The sequence below is a fragment of the Spermophilus citellus genome (genome assembly GCF_964194105.1).
Source record: "Spermophilus citellus genome assembly, chromosome: 4".
In the NCBI taxonomy this organism is placed as follows: Eukaryota; Metazoa; Chordata; class Mammalia; order Rodentia; family Sciuridae; genus Spermophilus; species Spermophilus citellus.
In genome coordinates this window covers 14,570,191-14,596,009 of record NC_138185.1, presented here as the reverse complement: position 1 = coordinate 14,596,009, position 25,819 = coordinate 14,570,191, and the positions used below count along the sequence as shown (strand labels likewise).

The following is a 25,819-nucleotide window of genomic DNA, read 5'->3' as shown; positions in this document are numbered from 1 at the left end:
AGTGTTGACTTATACAAAAATAGTGAAATGTTCACTCATAGTAACATAGTATAATAAAATACTTTAATAGCAAAATATTTACTATTTACATAAAAAACTTTTCCGACTCAATCTGGGCATGTGTGTCCATCATTCAACCTATTTTTGATTAACAACTGTGGTGTGGGAGCCAGCCCCGACAGACACAAGGTGAGATGAACTCATGTGCAAGGAGGGCTCAGGTGCCTATGGGTCTCTCGACACCACACTCACCTGCTGTGTGAGATGGTGCCTAGAGCCTGGGTCCAGGGGCATGTCTAGGAAAAAAGAACCTTTTCAACAGACCAGTCGGCCACCCTTTGGTTCTCATCCATTGCAAACAGGGAGCCACCTCAAGCCTGTTCAGGTGGTTCAAAGGTCACAGGGTCAGCTTAGGGCTCTTGTGTCTCAGCCATGGCCATGCCCCTCACTGCTGTCCCTGCTGTCCTCCAGCCATGCCCTGGCTTCCCTCTGCCCCTTGGGGTCTGCTGCATCTCTAGGTCTTTGTGCAGGCTCCACCCTTTACCTGGGCTTCCTTCCCACATAGCTTGGCTTGGCTAGCTCTTACTCCCCTCCCTGAGAAGTCTTTCCCCAGTCCCACACTGGGCCAATACCCTCCTTTTGGCAAGATAACTCTACTATTGAGCAGGGCATGTACTAGACACTGATCTGATCTGTGTGAGTCTCTACCCCTTTCCAGGGAAGGCACATATTCAAAACCAGGATGGCCAGAGGGGACATTTGCTATGCAATTCAAATTAGAGTGTGAGGCAGAGCGAGCCCTTGTTGAGAATACCCCTTCATAAGAGTAAAAGGAAGCTTGTGAACAGGCAGTGATGGTACCTCACAGATGGTACCAGTGCCCTGCATGTGGTGCTGAAGGCTGAGCCGATGCTCAGAGCCAAACTTGATCCTGGAGGCTCCTGCCAATCACATAGATAAGTAGGGATTTATATGGCTTCACGAGGGATATCAGCCCAAGTAAACATGGAGGAAGAGAAGAAAAGGAAGGCAGAGAAAAAGGAGCTCCAAGTTCATGTTCACTGAGTCCCACAGGATTCTTTTCCTCTACCATGAATTCCTAATAACTCTGCCTCTTCCGTTTATCACCTGGCTCTTGTCATTTGTGCAGTACAACGTTCTGGAGCGCCAGAAAGATGGAGGCTCACCTAGCAGAAGGGTGATTGTGTTCTTTTACTATGGCCCTGACAGCTACTAATTTTTATAATTTCCCTGCACTAAATACCTCCCAGATCTCAATGATTCTGAGCATTCTGCCAGCAAAGAGAAAGGAAATTGCATGTTCAAGAACAGAAGGGCCCAAGTGCATTGATAATGTTCTGAATAGCAGGTAACTTGATTTTCTTGAGCTTTAGGATACTTAAGAAGCTACAGATATGAATTTGGGGATTTGGAGAATTTATGTTTTTCAGGGCGGGGTGGGGAATCGACTATCCTAATGGTTTCTATAATCGAAAGTACTTTCATTACTTTGGAGTACTTTCTAAACTCCAACATGTGCTTCCACGAGAAACTTTTAGTAAGAATAGGAACTAGAACTGGCTTGGGGCAAAGTTTGAAGCTGTGGAGATTTAACATCTTGAGAAAACTGTGAGGTATCCAGACCAGGATCACACCCATGTTGTAAATAAGGAAACCAAGACTAGGAGTGTCTAAAGCCAGTTCCCAGAGGAGTTGGTGGCAAAGCCAGGTCTCTGGATTCCACAATCTACAACTTTTTTGTTAAGCTTCCCTGACTGGTCACCTGGGCTGATGAATGGGATGCAGGCTCAGAAGAGCCCCACTTGGTTTATTCCTCTGCTGCTGCCATCTTAAAATCCTTGATCTTTTTGAGCTGGGGCCTGAAATATTTGCAGCTGGTCCTGCTCACAACTCTATGGACTGTCCCTCTACTGCTCCACCCAGATGCCAGGGAAGCCCACCACTTCTGGAGCTCAGGCTGCTCCCATCAGCTCCTGGAACTTTTAGGCTGCCTTCCTTGGCTCTTGGCCTCCACAGCATCTCAATCGGTGGGAGGATTCTAGGCCCTGTTAGTACCTCAGATGAACACCGTGGCTCCTGCTGGGTGATACTCCACATCCTGCTGAATAAATAAGTACCCAAGTTTCTCCATTCATCAAAGTCAAAACTCTCCAAAGTGAGTTTAATTAAAACAAGAGGCTCTTGAATTTTCTCAGATTAGATAGTGATCAAACTACTCAGAACAGAGGATCCTCTTTGCTCTTGGTCTGGGTCTTTGTCATTGGCCCATCCTCTCCCACTGAAGGTCTTCAAGTCTGGATCCGGAAGGGGGACAGGGAGACAGAGAGGAAAGGAAGAGAGAAAAAGAGGAAGGGAAAATGAAGAAAACTACTTCTTCCTAACAGCCCAACCCCCAGAGATGTTTTATAATCTCGAAGGCTTAAACACATTGCCCACAGAGGTCACCTCCAGCTAATTCTGAGGATCTCCGAGCAAGAACTCTCGTGTCCCTCCCTGGCATCCTGCAGGGCCAGAGAAGAAAGCTCTCCATTACTATGAAGGCACAGTGGTACCAGGGGAAGGCGCCAACACTCTCCCCAAGGCTCCTTCTTCCTGGCTGCCTCGAATGTTTTATCTTCTTGGGATGATTCCCCAAACTCCGTTCCTTCCTTAATATCCAAGCAGCCCCTCATCTTGTCCATAATTGACTTTAGATGGATTCTACTTCCCGAACTATAATTCCCTCCCAGCCTCTCCAGAGGTCCATGAAAAGTTGATGTGTAACCATGCATATAACAACAGTAAGGAAAAACCCACAAATCAGAGCAAACTTTTAGGTTTTTTTATTATGCATTTGACAGTTAGTATTTACTGAGTGTTTGTACGATGAGTGAATTCCTCTCCCAGATACCATCTCGCACAGTGCCAGACAGCACATGCACACTTAAAAACGTAATTCAAGCTCTAAGGAATATGAGTTTGGATTCAGAACACAATTTAAAATCTATATATGTACAGTGACTTTACTTTTAACAGATCCCATAAAAGAGCTGGAGGAGAGAATAGTTCCCCAATAAATAATCGCTTCTCTTAAACTGTACAGAATTCCTCCAGTAAGTTGGTCTCCTGCACTCTCTCATGATGGATATGCACCTTACTCCTAGAATAAGGGATAGAGGGAGGCTCCCCCAGAGTCTCGTGTCCAGACAAGGCCAGCACTCCACCATGAGCCATCTGGACTTCCCTGGAAGGTGCCCTTGCCCCTGCTCACATGGGGCTTCTCCTTGTTCTATGGCCCATTGGGAGTGATGCCCTCCCCACCTGCCCAAGTATACAGCTTTTCGTGGCCGAATCACAGCCCCTCTCTCACTGTGAGCCCAGCACAGCAGAGAGGGCACAGCTGCAGAGATCTTGAACCACCAGGCGTTACAATTCCCAGTTGTTGCCAATTATATAGATAAATAGGAATTTACATAATTTGCAGTTTGTGTTCATGGCTTATTTTGAAGCCATTCTCCAAAGATCCACATTTATGCATGAAAGCAAATACTCCTCCTAATAACCTGGAGCTGGGGCTGACTCCACAGCCAGCTTCTTGCAAACCAAGCTGGAGAACTCTGCCGCTATGGGCCTAGTGTCTAAAAGGGACATGACTCCAGCCCATGGGCCAAGAATAAGTTCTGTGGAGCCCAGAGTTCAAAACCATCAGACATCAATTTCTCCTTTTCTTCTCACGAACATCAGAGCTCCTTTCTTTCTTCCTCTCCTCCTTTTTTTCTTCATTCCTTCCTTCCTTTCTTTCTTTCTTGATACATACTTTGATGGGTACCAAGCACGGCTAAAAATTTCTGTCTCAGTCCTACAGGCTTCAAACTACTGTGTAACTCTGGCCCAGGCTCACCCCAACTCCTCGCCTCCTAATTCAGCCTGCAGCCTTCAGAGGTTGACATGCCCTGGCCACACCGGCCTTGCACATCTACTACAAGATGGACACATGTTTATACTTGCAAAGAGCCTGCCTGGCATCCACTTACTCTCCAAGAGGAGTCATGTCAAAAGCCAGTGAGTGACTTTCCAGCTTGCCATGCCTCTCCAAAAACAATTTCCTGCCTGAAACAAGAGCCGCAGGTGTCTGGGCCCAGGCACATCTGGGATCATTTTACCCATTAGGGAAACTGGGGTTACTTGGATTGGGGCATTCTTGAAGTAAGGGTGTATTGTCAACTGGGGACTCTTTGGGTGGGTTTTCTGCCCCAGACAAATTCACCCCTTGTCCCTAAAGAGGTGGAAATGTTAACTGTGGAGAGCAACGGCTCCTTGCAGGATGATATAGTGAGCAGGCAGGGAAGGTGGGGAGGAAGTCCACGCGGAGAGCAAGCATCCGTGGCGGCCACCTAAGGGCTCCGTGTTGTGTCTGTCCTGGACTTCAACCTATCGTGAGCAAAGGGGGAAAAAGAAAACAGAGGTGTATTACTAAAGAATAAGGGCTTTCTCAAGCTGGAAAAGGTAACTTCCTCCTGCCCCGTCTCCAGCTGTTCCCTGGCATGAACCAGCCCCCCTCACCAGGGCTTCTTGGCATTTCACAGCCTGCAATCTGAGTGGGAAGGTGTGGAGGGAATAGTATCGCAGGTTGGCTGCAAGGAGCCCTCCCATAGCCTGGTCCTATGGCCTGGTCCCATCTGGGCTGATCACCAGATGAGGATGGCAGCAGCTACTACTCTGAGAATGGATATAAACGTCACCAACTCAAATCTTGCAAGAATACAGGACTTTGGCTTGGTAACTGCCTTTCTTCCCAAGGAAAGCTTCTTACAGGGCTCTCTTATTGGCTGTCTGTAGGGCCTTTGCACTTCCTGTTCCCTCTGCCCAAAACATAGCTCCCTCACTCAGCCCTGTGGCTCACCCCTCACTTCCTTCTGTTCCCAAGTCACCTGGTCGGTGATCATGTGCCTGTCCACCAACCACAACTTGCAGCTGCCCCAACACCTCCTATCCCTGCTGACTCTCCAACCCCTCCTCTCACCCACACTCCCTGCTACATCTGAGTTTCTTAAAGAAGTCCCTCTCCTTGGTCCCCTTGCTCTGTCCCCCACATCTAGAACAGTGCCCATCCTGCAGCAGGTGCTCAATAAGCCTTTGCAGAATGAAGGCATGAGTGAATGAATACATGGTTTCACGGGTGGGTGATTTTAATTATACTCATCCTCACAGAGAGAAGTTTTGGTTTGGGGTCAGTGGGGGGGAGAGACAGGATAAAGAACAAAGAGGCCAAGTGGGAGCCTGCTGGGGTCTGACTCACTCTTCTGGGACTCCCCGCCACCTCCGCCCCCCTCCTCCCTCACCATTTTTATTATGGATGCTGACAGATCCCTCTCCGGGCCCCTGGAAGTGATCTGCCACCAATTTAGAGAGTCTCCTGTATCCTGAGCATGGCTTGACTTTCCTTGATCAGTCCCCGTAGGCACCGAAGCCACCTCCAGGCTATCATTATGAACATAAATTACCATCCATTGCAGATGTGCAGTCAAGTCATTAATAATGATTTCTGATTGATAGAATGACAAATAAACCTGGTCTGGCTGCAGGAAACCCTCAGGATTTCTCATACAAAAAAGACAAGCAAGCTAAAAAATAATAATAAAATGAACTAGGGAATCTGGAGCTGCTGCCAAACCGAACTTTACTTTTGTCCAGGATCAGCTGCTGCAAAGGAGACGTGCTTTTTGGAGGTGGGGTGGGGGGAGTCGTGCTGCTAAAAAAGCAGAGGGACACACTGTCCTGAGCAGGCCAGCCTGCAGGATCCCTGAGGATCTGCTGACTTTCTCAGGCCCAGTGAAACCCACACCGGATATCACTGCCCTGGAGTTGAGAGGGATGCAGAGGCTGGCTCTTAAGACTACAGGCGGCCAAGGTCCTGAAGGACAATGACTGTCCACAGCTTCAGACTGGCCGCCCCCAGAGGTCACCAACGGAAAATCACTGTTGTCTCTTGTGGAGAGCGATGCCACAGAATGGAATTAGAGCAATGCCACAGAATGGAAGAGCAGTGTCTGAGATTGGGATCTCTGATGACCTCCTGGCTCTGACATACTTGGTGCCTGGGAAAGTTTCTATGCAAAGGTACAGGATGCCTAGCTGCTATGGTAATGTCCTCCATGAGGAGGCACTGTGCTAGAGTCTTATCAGCCTTGACCTTGATCTCAGACACTCAGCTCCTGGGAATAAAGGAACTTTCTTGCTAGATAACCACAATGTTTCACCAGCTCTGCTGCTTCTGAACCTACCTGCATAACAGTAACAATGGACTTTCTTGGGAGCTACACAAAGCTCCTAACATTGCACATTGCAAATGTAGAATAAGTGCATAATGTTGCTAACTCTGTAACTTTCATGAATACAAAGAATAATGCTTGCAGAGTCTTTAATTTGATTAATGAGACATAGATAAATAAAGGTTGCTGGTGTAATTCTTTAGACCTGCTTCTCCATCAGAGAGCAGCACTCCACCTGACCCCAGCTTCATCTTCAAATCTGAGTCCATGAATCTTATCTTTCTTATCGTCCTTCACCCTTCTCTGGAACCTGCTAGATTGGCTGCACTGTTTGCAGCAGTCTGTGGATAGAGCCCTCACCCCAAGTTCTGGGGTCCCACTGGCCATCCCCCAACACACCCTCTCCTCCATGAAGGGCCGCACCCCCATCTTCACCTTTGACGCAGGCCTCTGCGGGCCCCTCTGGCCCTCCCTTTCTCTTCTTCATCTGGGTTTTCTGCTGTCCTGGAATTTCTGTGGGGAGAAGGCTGGTTTGAATGAATCAACCTGCATTTCCAAGTGACTGGTTTCTTGGTGTCAAATGATGACCTCCTCTTCCTGCCAACAAGACCTTAGCATGTGCCGCAAGGAGCATATCTCAGGCTTGGTTTCTGGAATCTGAGAGCTTCACGGGCTGATGCCTAACCAAGTACAGCATCCACTCAGCCCTGCTACTCATCGGATGTTCAAAAACTCAGAAAAGGGAAGGAAATGGAGTCAACATCAAGCTTTCTGGAGAGCAGATCCTGGGACCCGACTGCTTGGTCCCTGCCCTGCCCTGGGGGCTCCCTGTTCAGGCTGCTTTTACATAAGTCACAACACCCCTCACTAGTTATGGGCAGGGTTGTTGAAGGGCTGCTATGTGTGGCTGGGTTGAGTCTTGGCCCAAAGTGAAGAGAAACAGTAGTAAAGACTGTTAACAGGAGCAATTGTTTCATGAATACCTGGGTAGAGTCTGGGGTCTGCTCACTGACTCCATTAGAATGAATGCACGAGCTTCTCTAAGAGGATGGAGCAGAGCATAGGGTCTCGAATTCAAGGGCCTCCAGACAACGAACACGTAACCCAGGCAAATGAATCCTTCACACCCCTTGGAAAGTGGAGCAGTGAGACCTGAGGCCACCATGTGTGCTGTTTGAAAGGAAGCTAAAACTATGCAGGGCCAGGCAGTCAATTCTTCCACCTTTTATGTTGAAAAATTATTCTGATTTGTCTAAAGTGCTGCTCAGGCCAGAAGACAGACAACTGAGCCCTGGCCTGAGGGCCTGGTTCTTCAGGGCACTGAGTGCTGAGGAAGCCACACCACCTGACCTTTGGAAGCTGAGTGCCCACAGCCTCTGGACTCAGTCTCTTCTTTCCCTGGTCCCAGGACCACAGCAGCCAGGGCTGAGTCAACCTACCTTCAGGAAGCCCCTGGCTTGGCCTCATCCCTCAGTGACCTGCACCTGGGAATGAGCGCTACTGGAGGGAGTCATACCTGCTGACGTCCAGGGTTTGTGTGCAGAAGCGTAGGCAGGCCTTGTCATCTATCCCCACACAAGCACAGCGCGAATGTATCCCCAGCGAGGGCTGTACACTCCCTGGGGACAATCCCAAGGATCTCTTGCCCCGGAAGCTTCCTCTGTAGTTGGACAGTCCATAGGGCACAGTTCGTCTGCAAAGCACAGAGGAGGGTCAGGAGAGTGTGCCAGGGGTCCCTGGTGTGGGGCATGAGCTGCGGCCTACTGGTGGGAAACTTCTGGGCTGTCCCAACCCCCAGGAAGAAGGGCCAAGGGGACAGAAAGTCAAGAGGACCAGGGAAGGCCAATGGTCTCAGCAGCCCAGCCCCTGGACAGCTCGGGCACATGGGAGAGCAGGAGGCCTCATGGAGGGGTTTCAGTCCTTTCCAGACCAAACATGCAGGTGTTCTGCTCCCCACCTCTTCGCCTGGAAGACTGAGAAGTGATTAAGACGCTGGAGCTCCCCGCCTGCAGGTTCTTCTTCTGTGCCTGACTTTAGGGTTGAGCCACGTGTTGGTCCCCATCTGCGCCCTTCACCTGCTGCTGGGCTTGGGCACCAGCCAATGTAAGATCTCCATTCCTGCAATGCCCTGGTGGCTGCCCAGGGCCACTCCTGGTGGCTGAGCTACTGACGACTTCTCCTGTGTGCACAGCAGGCCACAAAGGAACAAGAACAGCCTGGCCTCTGAACACTCGTCCTCAGAGAGACAAACATCAGAAGGGCTGCTCCCTGCCTTCTAGAGGCACTGCCATGGCCTTGACAGGGCGGCTGAAAGTGAAACTGGCCTTGGCAGAGTCTTACTGTGAAGCAAAGACGTCTGGAATTGTCAACCACTCTGTCCAGGGTCAGCTTTATGAGGGGGGGTGGCGTTCAGAGCCACAAAGATTTAAATCTGGTTCTGGAGTTCAGTGTACCCAAACCGTCACCCCTAGAGAAGAAAGAAGCCTTCCAGCTGAGGGGGGGGGGGGGAGTTCAGACATGTGCGCAATTCATCAGCACCATGGGCCACGGTCAGGGGCAAGCTACCAGGGACTCAAAGAAACAAATGTGGCCAAAGCCTCTTTTCCAAGAAGCCTGTCCCCAAAGGGCAGCCACCTTGGTTTCTATGAGCCCGGTGACACATCCCCATGTGTCCACCTCAAAGGGTGACCTGACATCCTCCCTGCATATTCAAAGTGAAACCTAATTGGATTTCTTTTTATTAAAAACGCAGGCCATGGAGCCTTTTTAGGGTGGGAGGCCAAACAGCAAGGCTGCCCCACTGTGACCAGATGCTCAGAGCAGGCTGGAGACCAGGGCTGAGGCTTCCGCCAGCCCTATTCTTTTTCTGTTCTCACCCCAACTCCTTCCCACCCAAGTGCCTTGAGAAATAGCAGAGCAGCGGCTCCCTGCTGACCGAGGCCGCCCAGCTGTTGAGCAGAGGAGGAGGGCAGGGTCCAGCCGCGCTGAACCTTCTCTCAAATCCTGTTCTTCTCAGAAATGTAAAAAGTGGAGAGGGGAGGAAAACAACAACGTGGCCATTGTCATGAGTCCAGATCTGGTTGAAGGTATGTTTTTCCAGTAACAGGACCACATTAAATCTCTAAGTGTTGACATTAAATCCAACCCCCCATTTCTTGGTGAAAACGGCACACGAGGAATAACAACGCTCCCATTTTCCCATCAACAGCGAGACCTGCAATTTTGAAATTGCTGTCAGCTGATTATGCATTGGCGGCTGCAGAACACTCTGAAGTGTTTTAAGGAAGGAAACAAAGCAACTCGGTGTTTGTTAATAGAGATGTGCTTAGCACTTCCCAGCAGCCTAGACCAAGCTCTACTGAGCAAACACCCTGGCAATTTCAAAGAACGTTTACAGGGAAGCACCACCCCCCCTCCCCACAATCTGGGAGGCTCTTAGGAGATGGCCAGATCTCCGTGGGGCCCACCGGAGCAAACACTTGAAGTTTAGAACATGAGTTCAAACTGGAGGCCCATCTCCCATCCATCCACAGATAAGCTCTTAAATGAGAGTTCTATCCCCTGACCTGGACAAATGTGGCTGTAAAACACCTTGGAAGTCCAGCCTTGATTTAAAATCTGGGGACTCCTTGGATCCCATGCTAAAATACAGCAGCCCAAGGAGATCTGGCAGCTTTTCTTTCCTCCTACTCCACCCCAAACCAAGAGAGCCCAACCCACTCCCACACAGACACCCCAGGCTGTACCCCAAGCTCTGTCCATGCTCTACCCTGTAGGCAGCTGCTACTTGACCACCCGATGGGTATAGGAATGTGGACCTGAGCCCTGTTCTGTCCTGTCAGAACCTAGAAAATACCGGCGCAGGCCCCAGAAATGGGCTTGGGGACATGGTCTGGAAGAAGGGGTATATGGCTTTCAGTTCCACAGATTCTCTGCAATGAGATTGTGGATGTGTGACCAAAGGAAGATCCCAGGTGGCCCTCTAACTCTGAGAGCCAGGTCAGGGAGGTTCCTTAACCAGGTCTAAGAGTTGCTTACCAGTTCCTCTAGAAGACAAGGCAGGTTTTTTACTTCTTTTATGCCAGCCAGGGACCTACCACAAGGTTGGGCAAATAAAAACTATTGAATGAGCAACTGGTAGCCAATTGTGGCACAACTCTAGTCTGGGCAAGACTGGATTCTTTCCACCTGAATGAGTTCAATTACCATGAACATCATTACAAAGTATCTCCACCATCTGTTAAGTAACAACTGCACACATAGTGTTATTTTCAGTGTGAAAGGCACACTTGTGTCTGTGTCTCCAGGAATTCACATGCTACTGGGGTATGAAAACAGAAGAAAAATGTCAAGCCAGTATGTACAGGTACATGAAAGGTACACAGAGTGCAAAGAGATTACCTGGTAATTCCATTATTAAGTTGTAAAGCACTTAGGTGATGATCACTCCACCCTCTCAACAGTTCCCTGATTCACAAAAGGATTATTGGACAAATAAAATGAGATACTACATGAAAAATACTTAGTAAAGGCTTGACAGTGCATGAAAGTTAGGGATTATTGTTATTTATTTGGCCTGGGAAATCACGAGTTTCATCAAGCAGAAAAATTCCATCTACCAGGCCTGTGTTTGAGATGTGTGACTAAGTAATAAAGAAGGATAGTAAGGAACCAAAGGCCATAAGGCACAGCAAGGTCATTCTGCCACACCTCCTTCTGGCAGGTCCATCACTCACCACTGCCTGTCTAATGCACTTGCCTTTCAGGTAGAGAGCTGCTATTTGTCACCATTTCCTGAACAGGGAACAGGGAAGACCTAATGGTGGAACTATGAAGACGAAGGTAAACTGGCTGAGATCTTGGGACCAGCATCTTTATCCAGCTAAGTTAGCCTGCTGTTTGCAATGAGGTTTAGAATACAATTCTTTAAAGAGATAGGCAGCTCTTCTATCTATTAATGCTTCCGGTATAACACAGAGCTCCATAAAAAAGGTAAGCAGATGACATAATGAAAACACTACTGGCCCTCAGTGCACCCATGCATTCAATGTCTAGTGCCCTGTGTATTTGTGCAACACTATCCCTCCGCTTATGTGCTTGGAACATTCATTATTTGATTAGTGGTGGTTTCAGAGTGATTAATCACAGTGCTCCTCACTTGCCAAGTTTCCCCAAACATCACATACAAATGCTATTAAACTCCCATATTCATCTTTCATCTGTAGCACAGGGAAAGCACTTTGTCTCTCCAAGAAGTTTTTAAATAAGCAAATTGACTTTTTCAAAAACATTTTCTGTTCGTAAGCTCTGTGTTGTTCTTTCCTAAAGGACTTATGGATCTCCATCTCTCTGATCAGGACACTGGCTGCTGTGCGTGGAGTTCTCAGAACAGACACAGGTGTTCACAAAGGCCAGGTAGGAAGTAGCAAGGGGGTTTCATCTGCCAAAGTTTAAATTCTTAACAAAGTGTATCCAACTGTCATTCCTCTCAAAGAAGCCAGTTTCCATTTCTTTCCACTGTCATTAAATGGAATTTAACAAATATCTGCTGAAAGTTTCAGCGTGCTCACTGGAGTAGTCCTGGTGAACATCACCATGAACCAGACAGACCAGGGCCCTGTGCACACACAGCTCTGTCCCGTACACAGCCTAGCAAGCTAGCATTTTCTCAGCTTCAGCCAACCATTTTCTAACTTATCTTGAATAACTGGAAGCCATGCTGAACCCAGCTCCAGATCCCAACACATCAGCAATCGCCTGGAGCCCCCTGACGCAAGACCCCATTCTGTCCCTGTCCCTACCTCTCCTGATGGATTACTCCAGTCCTCCCCTAGTCATTTTGTCATGTATCTAGTCCTCATGGGCATCTCGGTTAACAACCACATAAGCAAGTCAGACAGGTGACAGGATCTGTTGACAAGATTGCTACTCCTCTCTTTATAAATGCAGTTATTGCAGTTGTAATTTTAAAAGCCCAAGTTCTGGCTAACTGTCTGTACAGCAGGTGGGGCACGTTCACCTCACGCTCAGATGCGGGTCAGGTTGATGATCTGCCTCTTCTGATGCACATTTTTCCTTATTAAGTGGAAAATCAAGGTGATAAGGAGCCACTGTGTGCAGAATGCAGGTTCCACTGACTGGCCAGGGGCAGAGAGTCAGGAAGAAACTCCAGCTGCCAGGCACCAAGGTCACTGGACACCAGCTCCCACCACCCCCTGGAGAAGCAACTCAGAGATCCTAATATGCTTTCTAACCATGCCTGAATGCAGATTTCATCAATGTTCTTCCTTAGAAGACACCACTCACCAACTTCCCCAAGTTCAGTCCTCCTGGGCAAGGAGGACTGTGTTTGTCACCTTCATTCACCACCTCTGAAATATAACCAGTCAGTGCCAGTGGATGCTTAATTACAGCCCTGTGATCCCTGTGCCCACCTGAGTGCCTGGGGGTCAGAAAATGCTCAGGAGCTAAAGACCCCGCTCTTAAAGACTTACAGTAGGGCTTCTCTACAGCTGAGGCCAATGTTGGTTATTTTCATCTCTTAGAATCCAGCCTCCCATTCTTCTTTTGGGAAGAAGACCCCATTGTGTGAGGTCCCTGAGACTGACCACCAACTTGCCTCATCCCCTCACTAATACCACCTGAGGACTGGTCGGGTGACGAAGCTGGACCAGTCAGACCTTCTCTCCCAAGATTCCTGAATAAAGAGACTCAAGGTCAGAAAACACTCAAATTACTATTTGCCAGGTGGCCCCACTCAGCTTCATTCATTGGATTGAACCCTTAAAGCCCCTAGTCCTGTCCCAGGACCCCTCCTCCCTGAGCCTGAGCTTCTTCCTTCCAGTCTGAGGGCATCCTGTATCTTTCCATTAAGCCTTTTTCATGGGTTACTAGCCAGATGAGGTGTCTGTTGCTTGTGACCAGTGAGTTCTAACTGCCCCTGGACCCCACGTTCATGAGGAGGCAACCATGGTCTCAGGTCTGCAGAGATTTTCTTTACTGAAAACAATACCAAAAAGGGCATGTACAGAGTCAGGACAAAATCCAGAAAGCCAAGCTGGCTGCAGCCCTCTCCTTCCAACTGTGCCCACTGTGAAATGTCCACTATGGCTCAGGCTGTCCTCCATCCCAAGATGCACTGAGTCCAGCTCCCAGAGCCTTGGTGGGCCACCTCAGACGTCCTGTCCTCCACCGAGCCTACTCCTTTCCCCTCATCAAATGCTTGTGTTCTCTGAGCCAGGCCTTCTGTGAGGCATCAGGCCCCCCTCCAACTTCCAGGAAAGGAACCGGGCCAGGAAACCATCTCCTTGGTGGCCTCAGTGTACAGGCAGAAGGCACACATGCAGGGTCGCGCATCAGGGTGGCATGCTGGCTGTCCACAGCTTTACTGCCACCACAGAAACTCTCACAGCTGAAGGTGGAAGAAGCCAATGCTCACCCGGCCACCCCCAATGGGGAGAGTGTATCTCCCACAGCCTCGGAAGGAGCCAAGAATTCTAGAATATTCTGAAATCTTGGAAGCTGTGAGCAACGTGCTGTGGGTCAAGGGATTACTTTTCAAAAAGGCATTCCGCCCCTCACCCCTTCAAAAACTCTGGGAATATTCAGGACTTGACCATTTGGGAATGTTTTAATAGAATCATATATGTTTTCAAAGGGACTGTTGAACACTGGCCCTTCGACTTCAGACGTAGAGCTCAAGGCCACCGTTCCTGTGAATGGCAGTACCAGTCATTGCCAACACAGTCCCTCCACTCTGAACGACTTAGAGCTCATGCTCCTTCCAGGAAAATCTCCAGGGTGTGCCGTGGGTGTGGCCCTGTGGGGCCCGGCCTTGGCACCATCCTCTGGGGCCATCAGTGCAGGGATTTGTCCAGCCGGAATCAGGGACTGGTGCTGCCTTGTTCGCCTCTGCACCTAAATGTCTGCTCATGGTGGGCACCCAGCAACGTCCTAGCATCTCAGTAATACATTATCTGTTAAGTGAAGAAAAAACTTGGGTCTAAATTTGCCACCATTTCTAGGCCACCCCATCTCGGAGTTCTTGGCTGATTGAGTGGATTTCTACCTTTCCACCCTCAATTGACCCATATTCGAAAGTTTTCCTGCAAGGAGCACAGTCTCTAGACTCCTGGGAGTGGAGGAACTGTGTCTGGTAATAACTGGTGCCACCCCATGCACCCAGCAATGAACAGAGAAGACCCCCACCAATGGGTGAACCACAGGGCAAAACCAGAGGCCACCCTCAGCAGGCAGCACCAGCTCCTGTCCAAACTGAAGACTTGCTCTCTGGAAGTCCTGGGTAGGCCGGTGACAGGGTTGACGGGTCCTTCAAGGGCTCCACCCAGCTCTGAATTCCACCTGGAGAATTCCAACCACCCTCACCATCACCAGCATCGCCACTGCAGAAGGACCTATACCTTCACTCCAGCAAGAGAACGGCAGCTTGACCTGCCCAAACTGTTTACACTCTTCTTTGGATAATTACCATATGGCTGGGCTCTAAAATAACCCCAAAGCCACAGAATTCACAGTCCTCAGGCTCAGTGGAACACAGTCCTCCTGAGTGTGGGCACACACATGAAGGAATGTTTGGAGGAGCACCAGGGGCAGAAGGAAAGAACAGAAAAACACCTGGTTTTGTCTTGTTCTGAGACATCTCCAAGAGTGACAGCTCAAAGGAAAAGCAATAGAGAAACAAACTCCAACAGGCAGAAACAAAACCATCAGAGGGCTCCTCCAGTCTGGCTGGCTCCTCCATCTGCACTGTCCAAATGCAGCAACAAGCTGGGCTCGAGTTTCTCTTTCCAGCCCCCTGTGACCCTGAGGAGTTCCAGGTTGCATGTAGACATGAGCGCCCACTTGGCCAGCCCAGGCTCATTATAACTTTATGCAAAGCTGCAGACAGATGGGCCTCAAAATAGCTGCCAGCAGTGGAAACAGACGGGTAAAACAGGGAGCAGGTATTTTTGTAAGGACGGAGTATTTAAAGGGATAAAAAAGAAATACAGACCCAATCACATATCCCTATAAGTAATAGGCAAGAAGCAAGAGAGGCCAGGCTGGTGAGTTGTCAGGAGATTCCATGGTCAGGGTAAAAAGTCTTGGTGCTCAGACTTGCTCTTGCCGTCAGAAGGGGAGCAACATATTCTCCTCTGCTGTCTGATTGTGTGCAAGACCGTCTTGGCCACTCCGATACAGCAGCTTCTCTCTCCAAGAAGTCAGGGTTAGGATTAGGGTGAAGCTCAAGGTCTTATTATAAATGTTGAGATTCTGAAGATTATTCTTTGCAGTCATTTTGGAATTTTGGAAATACTGTACTACAGTGTTCTTATTTTCCCAAAGAGGCTTTGGGGACTTCTGAGAGTTTGTCCCAGAGTCCCTTGCTCACCAATCCCTATTCTTGATACTACAAAACACATGGAGAGCAGATTAATAAAAATCCAGAAAAGATGCACAGGCCTCTGCTTTGTCAATTACGTGCTTCTGACTTTTGGCCAAGCTATGCCACACCTCCTAGGCTGTGGGGCAAAATCCCCATGTCTACCCGTGAGCCACCTCTGTCTCTGCATGATTCTTACTAATTTTCATGAAGCAAATCTGTTCTGGTTTTTAACTTACTGGGCTGGGGATCAGGCTGCCATATTCCAGAGTCACTGTGTGTTAGGGCCTCCCACTGAGTCTCCTGAGAAGAACAAAAAAGAAATCTAGGCCTCGGCTTCCACTTCAGAGAAATGCCGAGTTCTGTAGAAGTACTTGGCTTCAAGTCTCCAAGCAAGGGCAGCAGAGGGCATAACCAGATGCCCCCTCTGCCTTTTTGCTCCTGGCAAGCGGGCTGTAGAAGCACCCCAAACTATGTCAGACCAAGCATTCCTTCCACACTGTGGCCCTTGTCCACTGTCCCCAGTCATCCTCTGCATTTATTTTTCTTCTAAGTACAACTGATTTCTATCCCGAAGGGGGCAAAAATGTGGGCTCAGATATGCATGTGTGCCTGGGCCTTTGTGTGTGCATGTCTGTGTTTCTCGTCTTCAGAAACTCTCTGTTTTCCACCAAAATGTGACATGGAATGAGAACAGGTCATTTCCTTATGTGAAGCAGAGCTGCTGCATTCCCCTGTCCACTGGAGTCTGAGATGGGCTGGAGGAACTGAGACTCTGCAGGTCCACGCAGGAGGGAGAGCTGGATTTTGAAGCCAGGTGGTTGCAGCCACGCTGCAGAGCCTCCTTAAGGGAAGCATTGTTTGCCTCCCTGCTTCCTTTGTTTTAAATTTTGCAGGAATAAACCACACCAGAGATGTCAGGGGACTTTCATCTGCCTTCAGATTTAAGGCCAAGTTCCTAACTGCAAAATCCCTTTCATCTAGCAGAAATCCAAACGCTCTGGCAGGGTCACGCAGGGTCACAACCTTTTCCCTACCAAGCTCTCTTGCTTCAATGCAAACTGCCTTCCCGCCTCAAGTGGGGGTCAGCTGCATTCCAGCCAAGCCTCTCTTTGCTCTCACACATCTCATGCTCACTCTGGAGCTTTCGATCTGTGGGAATCCAACAGAAGGGTCACCTTGTGAGGTCTGACCTTTCCAACAATCTCTGAAGTTTAGCCCCAAGGCCCTCACATTTTAAAGCACCTTGCTATCAAATGTTCTAAGAACTATCCTACTTGAACTCAAAACCAAGATCCAGAAGTGTGCTAGATTTCCAAGGAGGAGACAGACATAGGTACAGGAGTACAAACTAACCAGCAAAGTCAAAAGTGAGCAGACTCACCATCCGACGGGACCTTGGGCTTAGCATGGCGGGCTTCAGGCCAACACCATCTTCCAAAAGTGCATCACAGAATCATTTCTCATAACCCTCTGTTCACAGCATTTCCTGGGGACACTTCCTGGTGACTCCTTGGCCGTGGCTCCCACTTCAAGCAACGATAGGCAAGAGAGGATATAAGGGTCCCAGGACCCCGTGGGGTCCTCAGCTGCAAATGGGAGCCCCCTATTTACTCTGCTAGGCTCACCCCACGTGAGAAGACAGGACAGCCCCTCTGAAGATGTGCCCACAGGATTTAAACAGAGAATACTGTTCAGGTCGTCTCCACTGCCTGAATTACCCCTTCACTCCCCATACCCCCCTGGATTTGGCAAGGGGTGCCTGAACCAATAAACTCAGGGAATACCATGTCCCATTCCTCAAACTTCCAATTACTTACCAAGGCCAAAGAGAAGCAGTAGGAAGTCGCAGAGGAGGAGCGGGAATGGCAGGACTGATCCATCCCACCTGGAGCAACCTTTGGCCTCAGGGGCCTTTATCAGGCTGCTTATCAGCAACAGAGGCAGCCAGGTGGCCCTCTCCTGGGTCTGCAAGGCTTAAGCTAATGGAATGCCACTCCACTGTGTGCCAGGCCTCAGAGTAGCCTGATGACAGGGTACAGGCTTGCTCTGGAGCACTCCAAGAGGACTGGCTGGGTGGCCTTCTGACGCTGGCTTTGGCAGCATTTGAGAGAGAATATTCTGCTGGTTGGTGCCCTCCAAGTGCAGAATGGGATGGGTAGGAGGACCAGCTTGACCCAGAGGGCCACTGCCACCTGGGGTTGTGCTGCATCGTCATAGCCAGCATCTTGCAGACCTTGAATGTTGACCAGATTGAAAGCACTGTTGTCACCGCTCTCTGGGTACTTTATGGTGTCACCGTCATACCTTCACTCATAGGAGACCACCAATCCCCCTGCTATACAAGCAGAGAGACTGAGGCTCCTAAGTGACAGACCTAGGACTCCACACCAGATCTGAACCCAGAGTCTATGCTCTGACCCATGACGACGGGTCTGCACCCACTGCCAGAATCTGGATGAGGGGCCCAAGGCCCCCTTCTCTCTAAACACCATGAATCTTTGAACCAAAGGGTCAGGGTCAGTGTGATTTGAGCAGACTCATCTCCCATTCCTGCTCAGCATTAGGGACAGCACAAGGCAGCAAGAGCACAGGCTAGGGCCTGAGAAACAGTCATGAAAAGTAAAATCCCACCCCAGGAATGGAGCAGGTAGGCCTTGAGTTCCTCTCCTCCCACATCTCCCTCAGACAAGCACCCTCTGTATCCCAGCATCTTGCCATTGGGACCAGCTTCCCAGTGTGCTGGACAGGCACACTCTTATCCATGAGAGCCACCAGGAAGGCTGAGACAAGGGGAGTCACCCAACTCAGTCAGTCAACACTGCATCTCCAGGATACACCTCAAGACACATGTTGGACCAAAGGCTTGGGCTTGAGACCACCTTCTCTCTCAGATCCATAAAGATAATCTTGCAAAGGAGAAATGATGCTATTATTTATAAATATAAATGCATCTAAATATATTAACTATCACTATCATAAAGAACAAAACCACCCAAAGCGGTCAAGGATGGAAGATTGTGTCTTTGATCCATCTTTGGTCCCAGAGCCCAGCCCAATGCTACCCCAACAAAGCACCCCATAAAAACATGATGCATGCATGGATGAGGGGATCACCTAGGACAGCAGCAAGGCCCAGGCTGGAGAAAGGTCCGCAGGAGCCACTGAGAGGTTGGATGTCAGAGTCAGACTGCCAGGCTCAGGCTCTGTAGCAGTGGGCAAGGGACTCAGCCCCTTGCAAACTGGGCAAGACACCAGCCTACTGCCAAAGGATTGTCCTGAAGATCACTGTTGTGTGCTCAACACCCACATCACCACTATTATCAGAATCAGATCACTCATGACACTTTCCCAAAACTGTGATGGCCACAAAGACTGGTCCCTCTGCTTCAAAGAGCTGCATCTCCTGCAGTGATCCTACCAGGCCTGGCACACAAGACAGGATGATTTTTTAAAAAATATTTTTAACTGTAGATGAACACAATACCTTTTTCTATTTATTTATCTTTATGTAGCGCTAAGGATTGAACCCAGTGCCTCACAAGTGCTAGGCAAGCACTCTACCACTGAGCCACAACCCCAGCCTGACAGGATTACTTTTATTGGGATCCAGTATGCAAGATGCTGGGGTCCCAGTCCACCCACACCACTAAGAAGTTCTAAAATTTGCAATGTCATTTCTTGGAAATGTGTTAAAATGCCTTTTTCAAAGAACACAGAAGGCAAGGCTAGAATTTGTGGTGATGTTGCCTTTTTGTGGTAGAATACATAAAATGTAAATCCAAATGTTTTGTTAATTATGAGTTTTATTATTCTACTCTTGACTGCTTTGGGGAGGAAACCAATGCAAAACAAATGTTGCTCCTGCCAGATTGAGTAAATGTGGCTCGCTTCAGAGCAGCTAGGGCAGCCGGGCTGGACATCCTAGAGGAAATGACCAGGCCAAAGAACTCAAGGAGACCTGAGGATCACTGTCCTATAGCTGTACTGGTGTCTGTATCTTACAAAGGGGATGCAGAGAGTTGATGGCACCTCCCACCCCAAGGCCACCATCACAGCCGGGTCTCAAGGGCAGAGCTCCTGGATACTGGAGTCAGGACTGCAATGGAGGTTACAGATCCCATGTTTCCACCAAAGCCATGATTTTGAACACCCTGCCCTGCTTTTTTTCACAAACGCATTCCTATTTGCCAGCCAGGTGGCTCAGATTTTTGTTTGGAAAACACGGTCACTATCACAGCATCACAGTGCTTTCCTTGTGTGTCCACAGAGGGACTCCGATGGCCCCTATCTTCAATGCACACAGCAGGTTCTGTGCTGGGTGTTCTGAACCTCAGTCATCATTTGATTGACTGGCTTTTACTCTTTAGAGGCTCAGAGGGGTTGGCTGCTATAGGGCATGGTGAAGATCTATGTCCCTATGATGGTTAATTTTATGTGTCAACTTGGCTAGGCTATGATGTCCAATGTTTGATAAAACACCAATCAAGATGTTACTGTGAACGTCTTTTTCTTTTTTGTGTTTTTTGTTGTCGCTGTTGTTGTTTTGAGAGTGGGGATTGCACCATGGGGCACTTAACCACTGAGCCACATCCTCAGCCATTTGTATATTTTATTTAGAAACAGGGTCTTGCCAAGTTGCTTAGGACCTTGCCAAGTTGCTAAGGCTGGCTAGAACCAACAATCTCCTGCCACAAGCCTTCTGAGCCACTGGGATTACAGGTGTATGCCACCACGCCTGGCACATGAAAGTCTTTTTCAAACATCATGAATACTAAAATCAGTAGATTAAGCAAAGTAGATCACCCTTCATATGTAGGTGAGACTCATCCAATCAGTTGAAGGCCTTCAGAGCAAAGATCAGGGGCCCCGAAGAGCAAATTCTGCCTCCAGTTGCCTTTCATCCCAACACCACTGCATCAGCTCCTGCTAGAATTTCCAGCTTCTGTCCTGCAGAATTCAGAACTGCTTGTCTCCTGTCCACAGAGGACAATTTTCTGTCTCTGTGTGTGTGTGCATACACACACACATCTTGTCAGTTCTGTCTTTCTGAAGGACCTGCCTGATACAGTTCTGCGCTCCCTGGCAAGATGTTCATGCTTTCAAGTACACTCACAGAGGCCAGCCCCACAGACAGAAGCACACACTAAGCACATGATTTGCTCACCACTTCTGCCCATATAATCTTATTTCACACAGATGCTCCATGACAATAAGATGGTATGTGTTTTTCTCCAGTTAAAATTTTTGGTTTTATTTTTGTAGGCCGTGGTAGGGACTATTTGGGAATTGTAGGGACTTAGGGTTTCTAACATGGCCAAGCAAAATCTTATAAAAATGACACTGTCCCCATTGTTTAGCTGTGATCTCAGCTGCCTCTGTAGGGCCACAAAGTGCAGTTGCCAAGGGACAAATTTGCTTCCTCTTTGGGGTCACGGGTATTGGGGGAGAATAGGATGGAAGTTATGGGAAATGCACCTCAGAAAAACACACGTTCCCACACACCACTGAGTGATAGGCAGGCTCTCTGAACAGAGCCACATGCCCTGGATGGGGAAAGCTCATGGGGGAGAGAGTGCTGTAGACCAAAACCAGAGCAGCAGGGCAAGCAGAAAGAACAGCCGTGGGCAGGGCTCAGCCAAAGCCAGCCAGCATTAACTGAGTTCCGCAACATGCTGGGTGCTGACGGAAAGGGCTGACCACACCCAGGCCATGGCAGGAAATGGGAGAACCAGGGGGGCTCAGCTCTTTTGTCTGGAAGGTTCTCAAGAGTCTCTGAGCCCAACCTAGAGTTAACTCTCCACAGGGAGATGCAGAATGGGTAATTCTCAACACACTCCTGCCAGGGCTTCAGGGCCTCGATGGCACAGATGACCACACTCATTGAATGATCCCTCTCTGAAGATCTCTCAAATGTCCTCCAAAAACACAGCGGGACTAAGCTCTATCCCATGTAATCCAAGGGGCCGGAGCGAGGGCACCAAAGGCAAAGGCACCCACCATTCGAGGCTCTTGGTTAGGCCAAGAGTCAAGGCTCCTCCTGGCTCCAGAGCAGCTGCAGGGATGGGGGACAGGCCACATCCTGGCAGAGAAGTCTGGAAGGTGAGACCCAGATGTCTGCTTGGGAATCGGGACGGGGACCCTGGAGAGGCACGGCTGGGACAGCAACTCTGGGAAAGACCCCATTGAGTGCAGGCCCCTGCTTTCAGCACCTTCCAGTGATTTTTCAGATTCTTCAACATCCCTCGAGGCCAATGACCCCCATCACTGGATCCGGGTTTCTCAAATTGCAGTCTTGACTGAGATACAGCAAATGGACCTGTCTACACATCAACAGGGTTTCAAGAAGGGAGTGGGGAGGGAAGAAGCAAAGAAGAAAAGGCAGGAGGAGGAAAGCCCACGGGAACATCTTCCCTCCAACATTTCATTTTGTCTCATTTCAAAGCGTGCTTATGTCTGGCTACTGTCATTTTGTTTCCTGGACAGCTCAGGGGACACGAGGACACTGGCTGTAACCCTCTCTCCCGATGTTTAGAATGAATCAGAGGAAGGGGAGCAGAGAAGAGGTAAATCAAACTTGGGGAGAAAGTTACCAAGTTGCCTGTCTTGATAAAAGTCAAGGATCCAAGGCTGGTTTCAGGCTATACAGGACAATTTGAAATTCTGAGACAGGATTTCTAACAGCATGAGGTGTTTATGGAGCCTCTCAAACGTGCTCAAGGAATTGGGCTTAAACAACGGGAAAGAACTATGTGGGCTCCAAGTGCTCTCCCCTGCTCTGCCTCTCTCTCTACTAACTTTCTTCTTTCTCCTTCTAGATTCATGGTTTGGGATTCCAGCCAAACCAGGACTCAGTCCCACCACCCACCACTCAGTGCTTTTGATTCTGTGAAGCTAATCCGGTTGGACTATGACACCAATCAGATAACAATCAGAAAAGACAAGTGTCAGGGTTATGGAGGCTCTAAGAAAAGGGGACCCTGATACTGTCTGAGAATAGAAGGTGATCAATGACAGCTAGACACGCATCTCTGTTATCCTCCCATCTCCCTATTGTGGGCTGATGGTCCGATTCGTACAGGAACCTCAGCAGACACAGCCAGACAAGTGAATCATGCTCTCAGCTGCATCAGCTTATCAGTCACAGAATCTGTGAGAATCAGAATCAAAGGCCAATGTGCATCCCTTGGTCCAAAAGGATGGAGAACACTGTGAGAGCCACAGCAGAGCCTCAGATGGGGAGGGGCCCTTCTAAGCTCTGGCCTGTGCCAGCATCCAGGTAGCTCACCAGTGGAGCCAGCCCTACCTGCCATTCTGGCTTAGTGGGGTGATTCTCAGGCCTACCTGGATGGGGTTAGAAGACTTGTTACTTGGTTGAATGCCACTGGAATACTCAAGATTACCCACACTTGCACTCCATCCTTGAAGTGTCCAGGTGTGTAAGTGAGCCCCTCAAAATACCACCTAGAGGGCTCCAGGGCTAATGGGCTTGGGAATAAAGGAAACCATGAGGCACAGGAATGGAGATGCCTTCAAACTTAGTGCAAAGTCATCGTTGTTGCCAAGGGTCTGTATTCACAACCATGTCCAAGTTCTCAGCCAGGAATCCCCAGTAGGGTGCAAGAAAAAGCCCCTGAGACCCCAAGAACACCAGAGGAATGGGCTTTAGCAGAATCTAGTCCAAGGCCCAGATTCTAGAGATTCGGAGAGCCATGTCCAGGAGGTGGTGGCCAGAGTAAAGTCAAGGTCAAGATCTTTCTACTGTTTGCATAATGGTATCTACATCAGGGGCTTCCAAATGCTGTGTTCAGTGAGAGAATGAGGGAGACATCAAATCCTCCCTTTACCTGGGGAAGGGCGCACCTCCCTGTAGAGTGGTCCCACTCTGCTGGGTGCTAGCTAAGAGTTCTTCAAGACTGAGAAAAGGAGGCCCTCTGAGACATGAGCTAACCTGTGAAAGACCCATGGCCCAGAAGTCGGTAGTCCTGCATCCAGCCTCCCTTGGCATCCAGGAGGGCAGGGGAGGAAAGTAACCCATTCTACCTGGAGGGGCAGGTTCTTCCAAGCAACCACCATCCCCCCATCCCCACCCTCCCCAGTGAGCATCAGGCAGCTCTCTAGGAATTTTAAACCCCTTGGAGCCTGGTGGGTTCAGGAGCAGGGATAAGCCCCTTTAGCCCCTGAGGCAGGAAATAAACTTTGAGGGGGTTCTTTGGTTCAGAGAGACTTCTCAGGTATCTAATCCCCCTGGCTCACTCATTTCCCTGGGGAAAGATGCTGGCCTTCCATGGGATCACAAACCTTATATTAGGTTTCTACCGGCCAGACCCTCAGAAAGGATGTCTGACCTAGGGACCTCAGGAGGAGCTTAGGACTGTGCCAGGGCAGCCTCTGGGGCCAGACTGTGGTGAGACAGGTCCTCCTGGGGATGTGCAATGTGAGCTGGGCCAGACTGTGCTCCCCCACCTCAGGGCAACTCACTCTGGAGTGTTGATCCAGATGATGTCCAGGTGGCAATAGTAGACACACTCCTTGTCCTTGTAGGTGAAGCACGTGCAGCGCCGGGGGCGGTGGTGCACAGAGCTACCCTCTGCCTGCTCTCCAGACCAACCGGGCCCCTGCTTCTGCCCAGGACTTCCAGGATTTGTCCCTTCACCAGGGTCAGCCACAGTCTCTTCACAGTCACCCTCAGATCTGGTTGCAGGGGTCAGCTGGGGCACACCAGTCCTGCCAGAGCCCCCAGGCTGAAGGCAAGGAGTGAATCCTGCAAGAGGCAGATTGAGGGGCTCCTGAGCTACAGGTACAGAGGTTAGTTGCACTTTCTCTGGTCTCCAAGCTACACGAAAAGTTCTGAAAAGTTTGCAAAGCTATATGCACAGTTTCTGAAAAGTTTGCAAGTTGTTGCATAATGAAAAACTTGCAAGCTATTTTCACTCTGCAAAATCTGCAAGCTATTTGCACTGGTTGAAAACTTGCACGCATTTTACACTTTCTGAAAACTTTGCAAACATTTTGTACAGTGTCTGATTAGTTTGCAAACTTTCTGAAAAGTTCCCAACTTCATGAAAAATTGACTAATTCTCCGGAGCCTGTGGGGTAGTCCTTGCTTGCCGCTTCTGCCCTCCAGCCTGCTTGCTCCCAGTCACCTCCAGGGATGCAGTTAGCTCTCTGCAACACAGAACCCCCTACTCCCCCACCCCCCACCCCCCACCCCCGCCCTGCTCCTATTGTGTGCGCTCCCGCCAGGAGAGACGCTCAGCCCCGCCTGCTTACCTGTGGCTGAGGTCACTGTGAGCCCGAAAAGGAGCCACAGCCCGGGCTCCATGAACCCCATCAGACACCGGAGCACCTTGCCTGGAGGAGGGCCGCCTGAGGCCGAGAAAGGGTACTGGGGCTGGGCACCGCTTTCAAGTTGGGCGGATCACTGTCTGCGTCCCAGGCTCCGGCCAACAGTTGGCTGCTGCGGTCACGAACTTTCAGAGTACGCTGCCCATCCCTGCGCAAGACTGGCGACTGTGGGCTCGGGCTTTTCTGGCTCCGCACCACCCCTTTCGCCTCCCCGCCCCCCGGAGGGGGCTGGAGCTGCGGCGAGGGGCCTTTGAACCCGGGCGCACCGGGGGTCGCCTCGTAGGCACTGGGGGAGTCCGCTTGGAGCTCAGCGGCCCTAGACGCACCCAAATCAGAGAGGGGCGGGGGCGGGGCGCGATCCGGTGGGTGGGGTGGGGGCCGGGACAGCTGCCGGAAGGCCACCGCGCGCATAAGTTTGTACTCGCACTCCCCGCCAGCTTGCTGTCCCAAGACCCGCAGCCCCAGATAGCAGCCCCCCACCCCAAGAGCAATAAGATGATAAAAAGGCTGCGCATAAAGGGTGTTATCTTTTATCTCAGGGTCTAAGGGAAACATTTCTCAATGTTCACCTAATGACACCCTACCCTTGCACAGGGTGGACTTGCCAAGGGGCTGGGTGTACTTTACACTCGTGACTCATGGGCACCGAGTCACTGCAGCTGGCACCCTACAGTTCAGAGTGGTAGGTGGGGCTGTGGTCCAGGAGCAAAGTCGCAAAGACTCGCGGTTAGGTAGCGGTTCGTGGTCCCAGGGAGCCGCACTGCTCACCACCCCTGCACAGGCCATGCTCCCTCATTCAGCAAATGTCCACCCAGCA

At 49.8% G+C, this 25,819-nt stretch overlaps 1 protein-coding gene across 3 annotated transcripts; it reads right to left on the bottom strand.

Annotated features, from left to right (window-relative positions):
* Positions 1-2,847: 2,847 nt before the first annotated feature.
* Positions 2,848-25,296, bottom strand: EDN3 (endothelin 3). Of its 3 annotated transcripts, none has more exons than XM_081290243.1 (5): positions 24,928-25,296; positions 24,136-24,418; positions 7,789-7,965; positions 6,708-6,799; positions 2,848-4,431 (listed from the first exon to the last, which is right to left on the bottom strand). In XM_081290243.1, exons 1-5 carry the CDS (start codon positions 24,986-24,988, stop codon positions 4,427-4,429), a joined length of 618 nt encoding a protein of 205 aa, XP_081146369.1. In that variant the 5' UTR covers positions 24,989-25,296; the 3' UTR covers positions 2,848-4,426. The 3 variants fall into 3 exon arrangements, with proteins under 3 accessions (XP_081146369.1, XP_081146368.1, XP_081146370.1); XM_081290242.1 differs by having other exon boundaries at positions 6,708-6,785; positions 24,928-25,294; XM_081290244.1 differs by lacking the exon at positions 6,708-6,799.
* Positions 25,297-25,819: the final 523 nt, after the last annotated feature.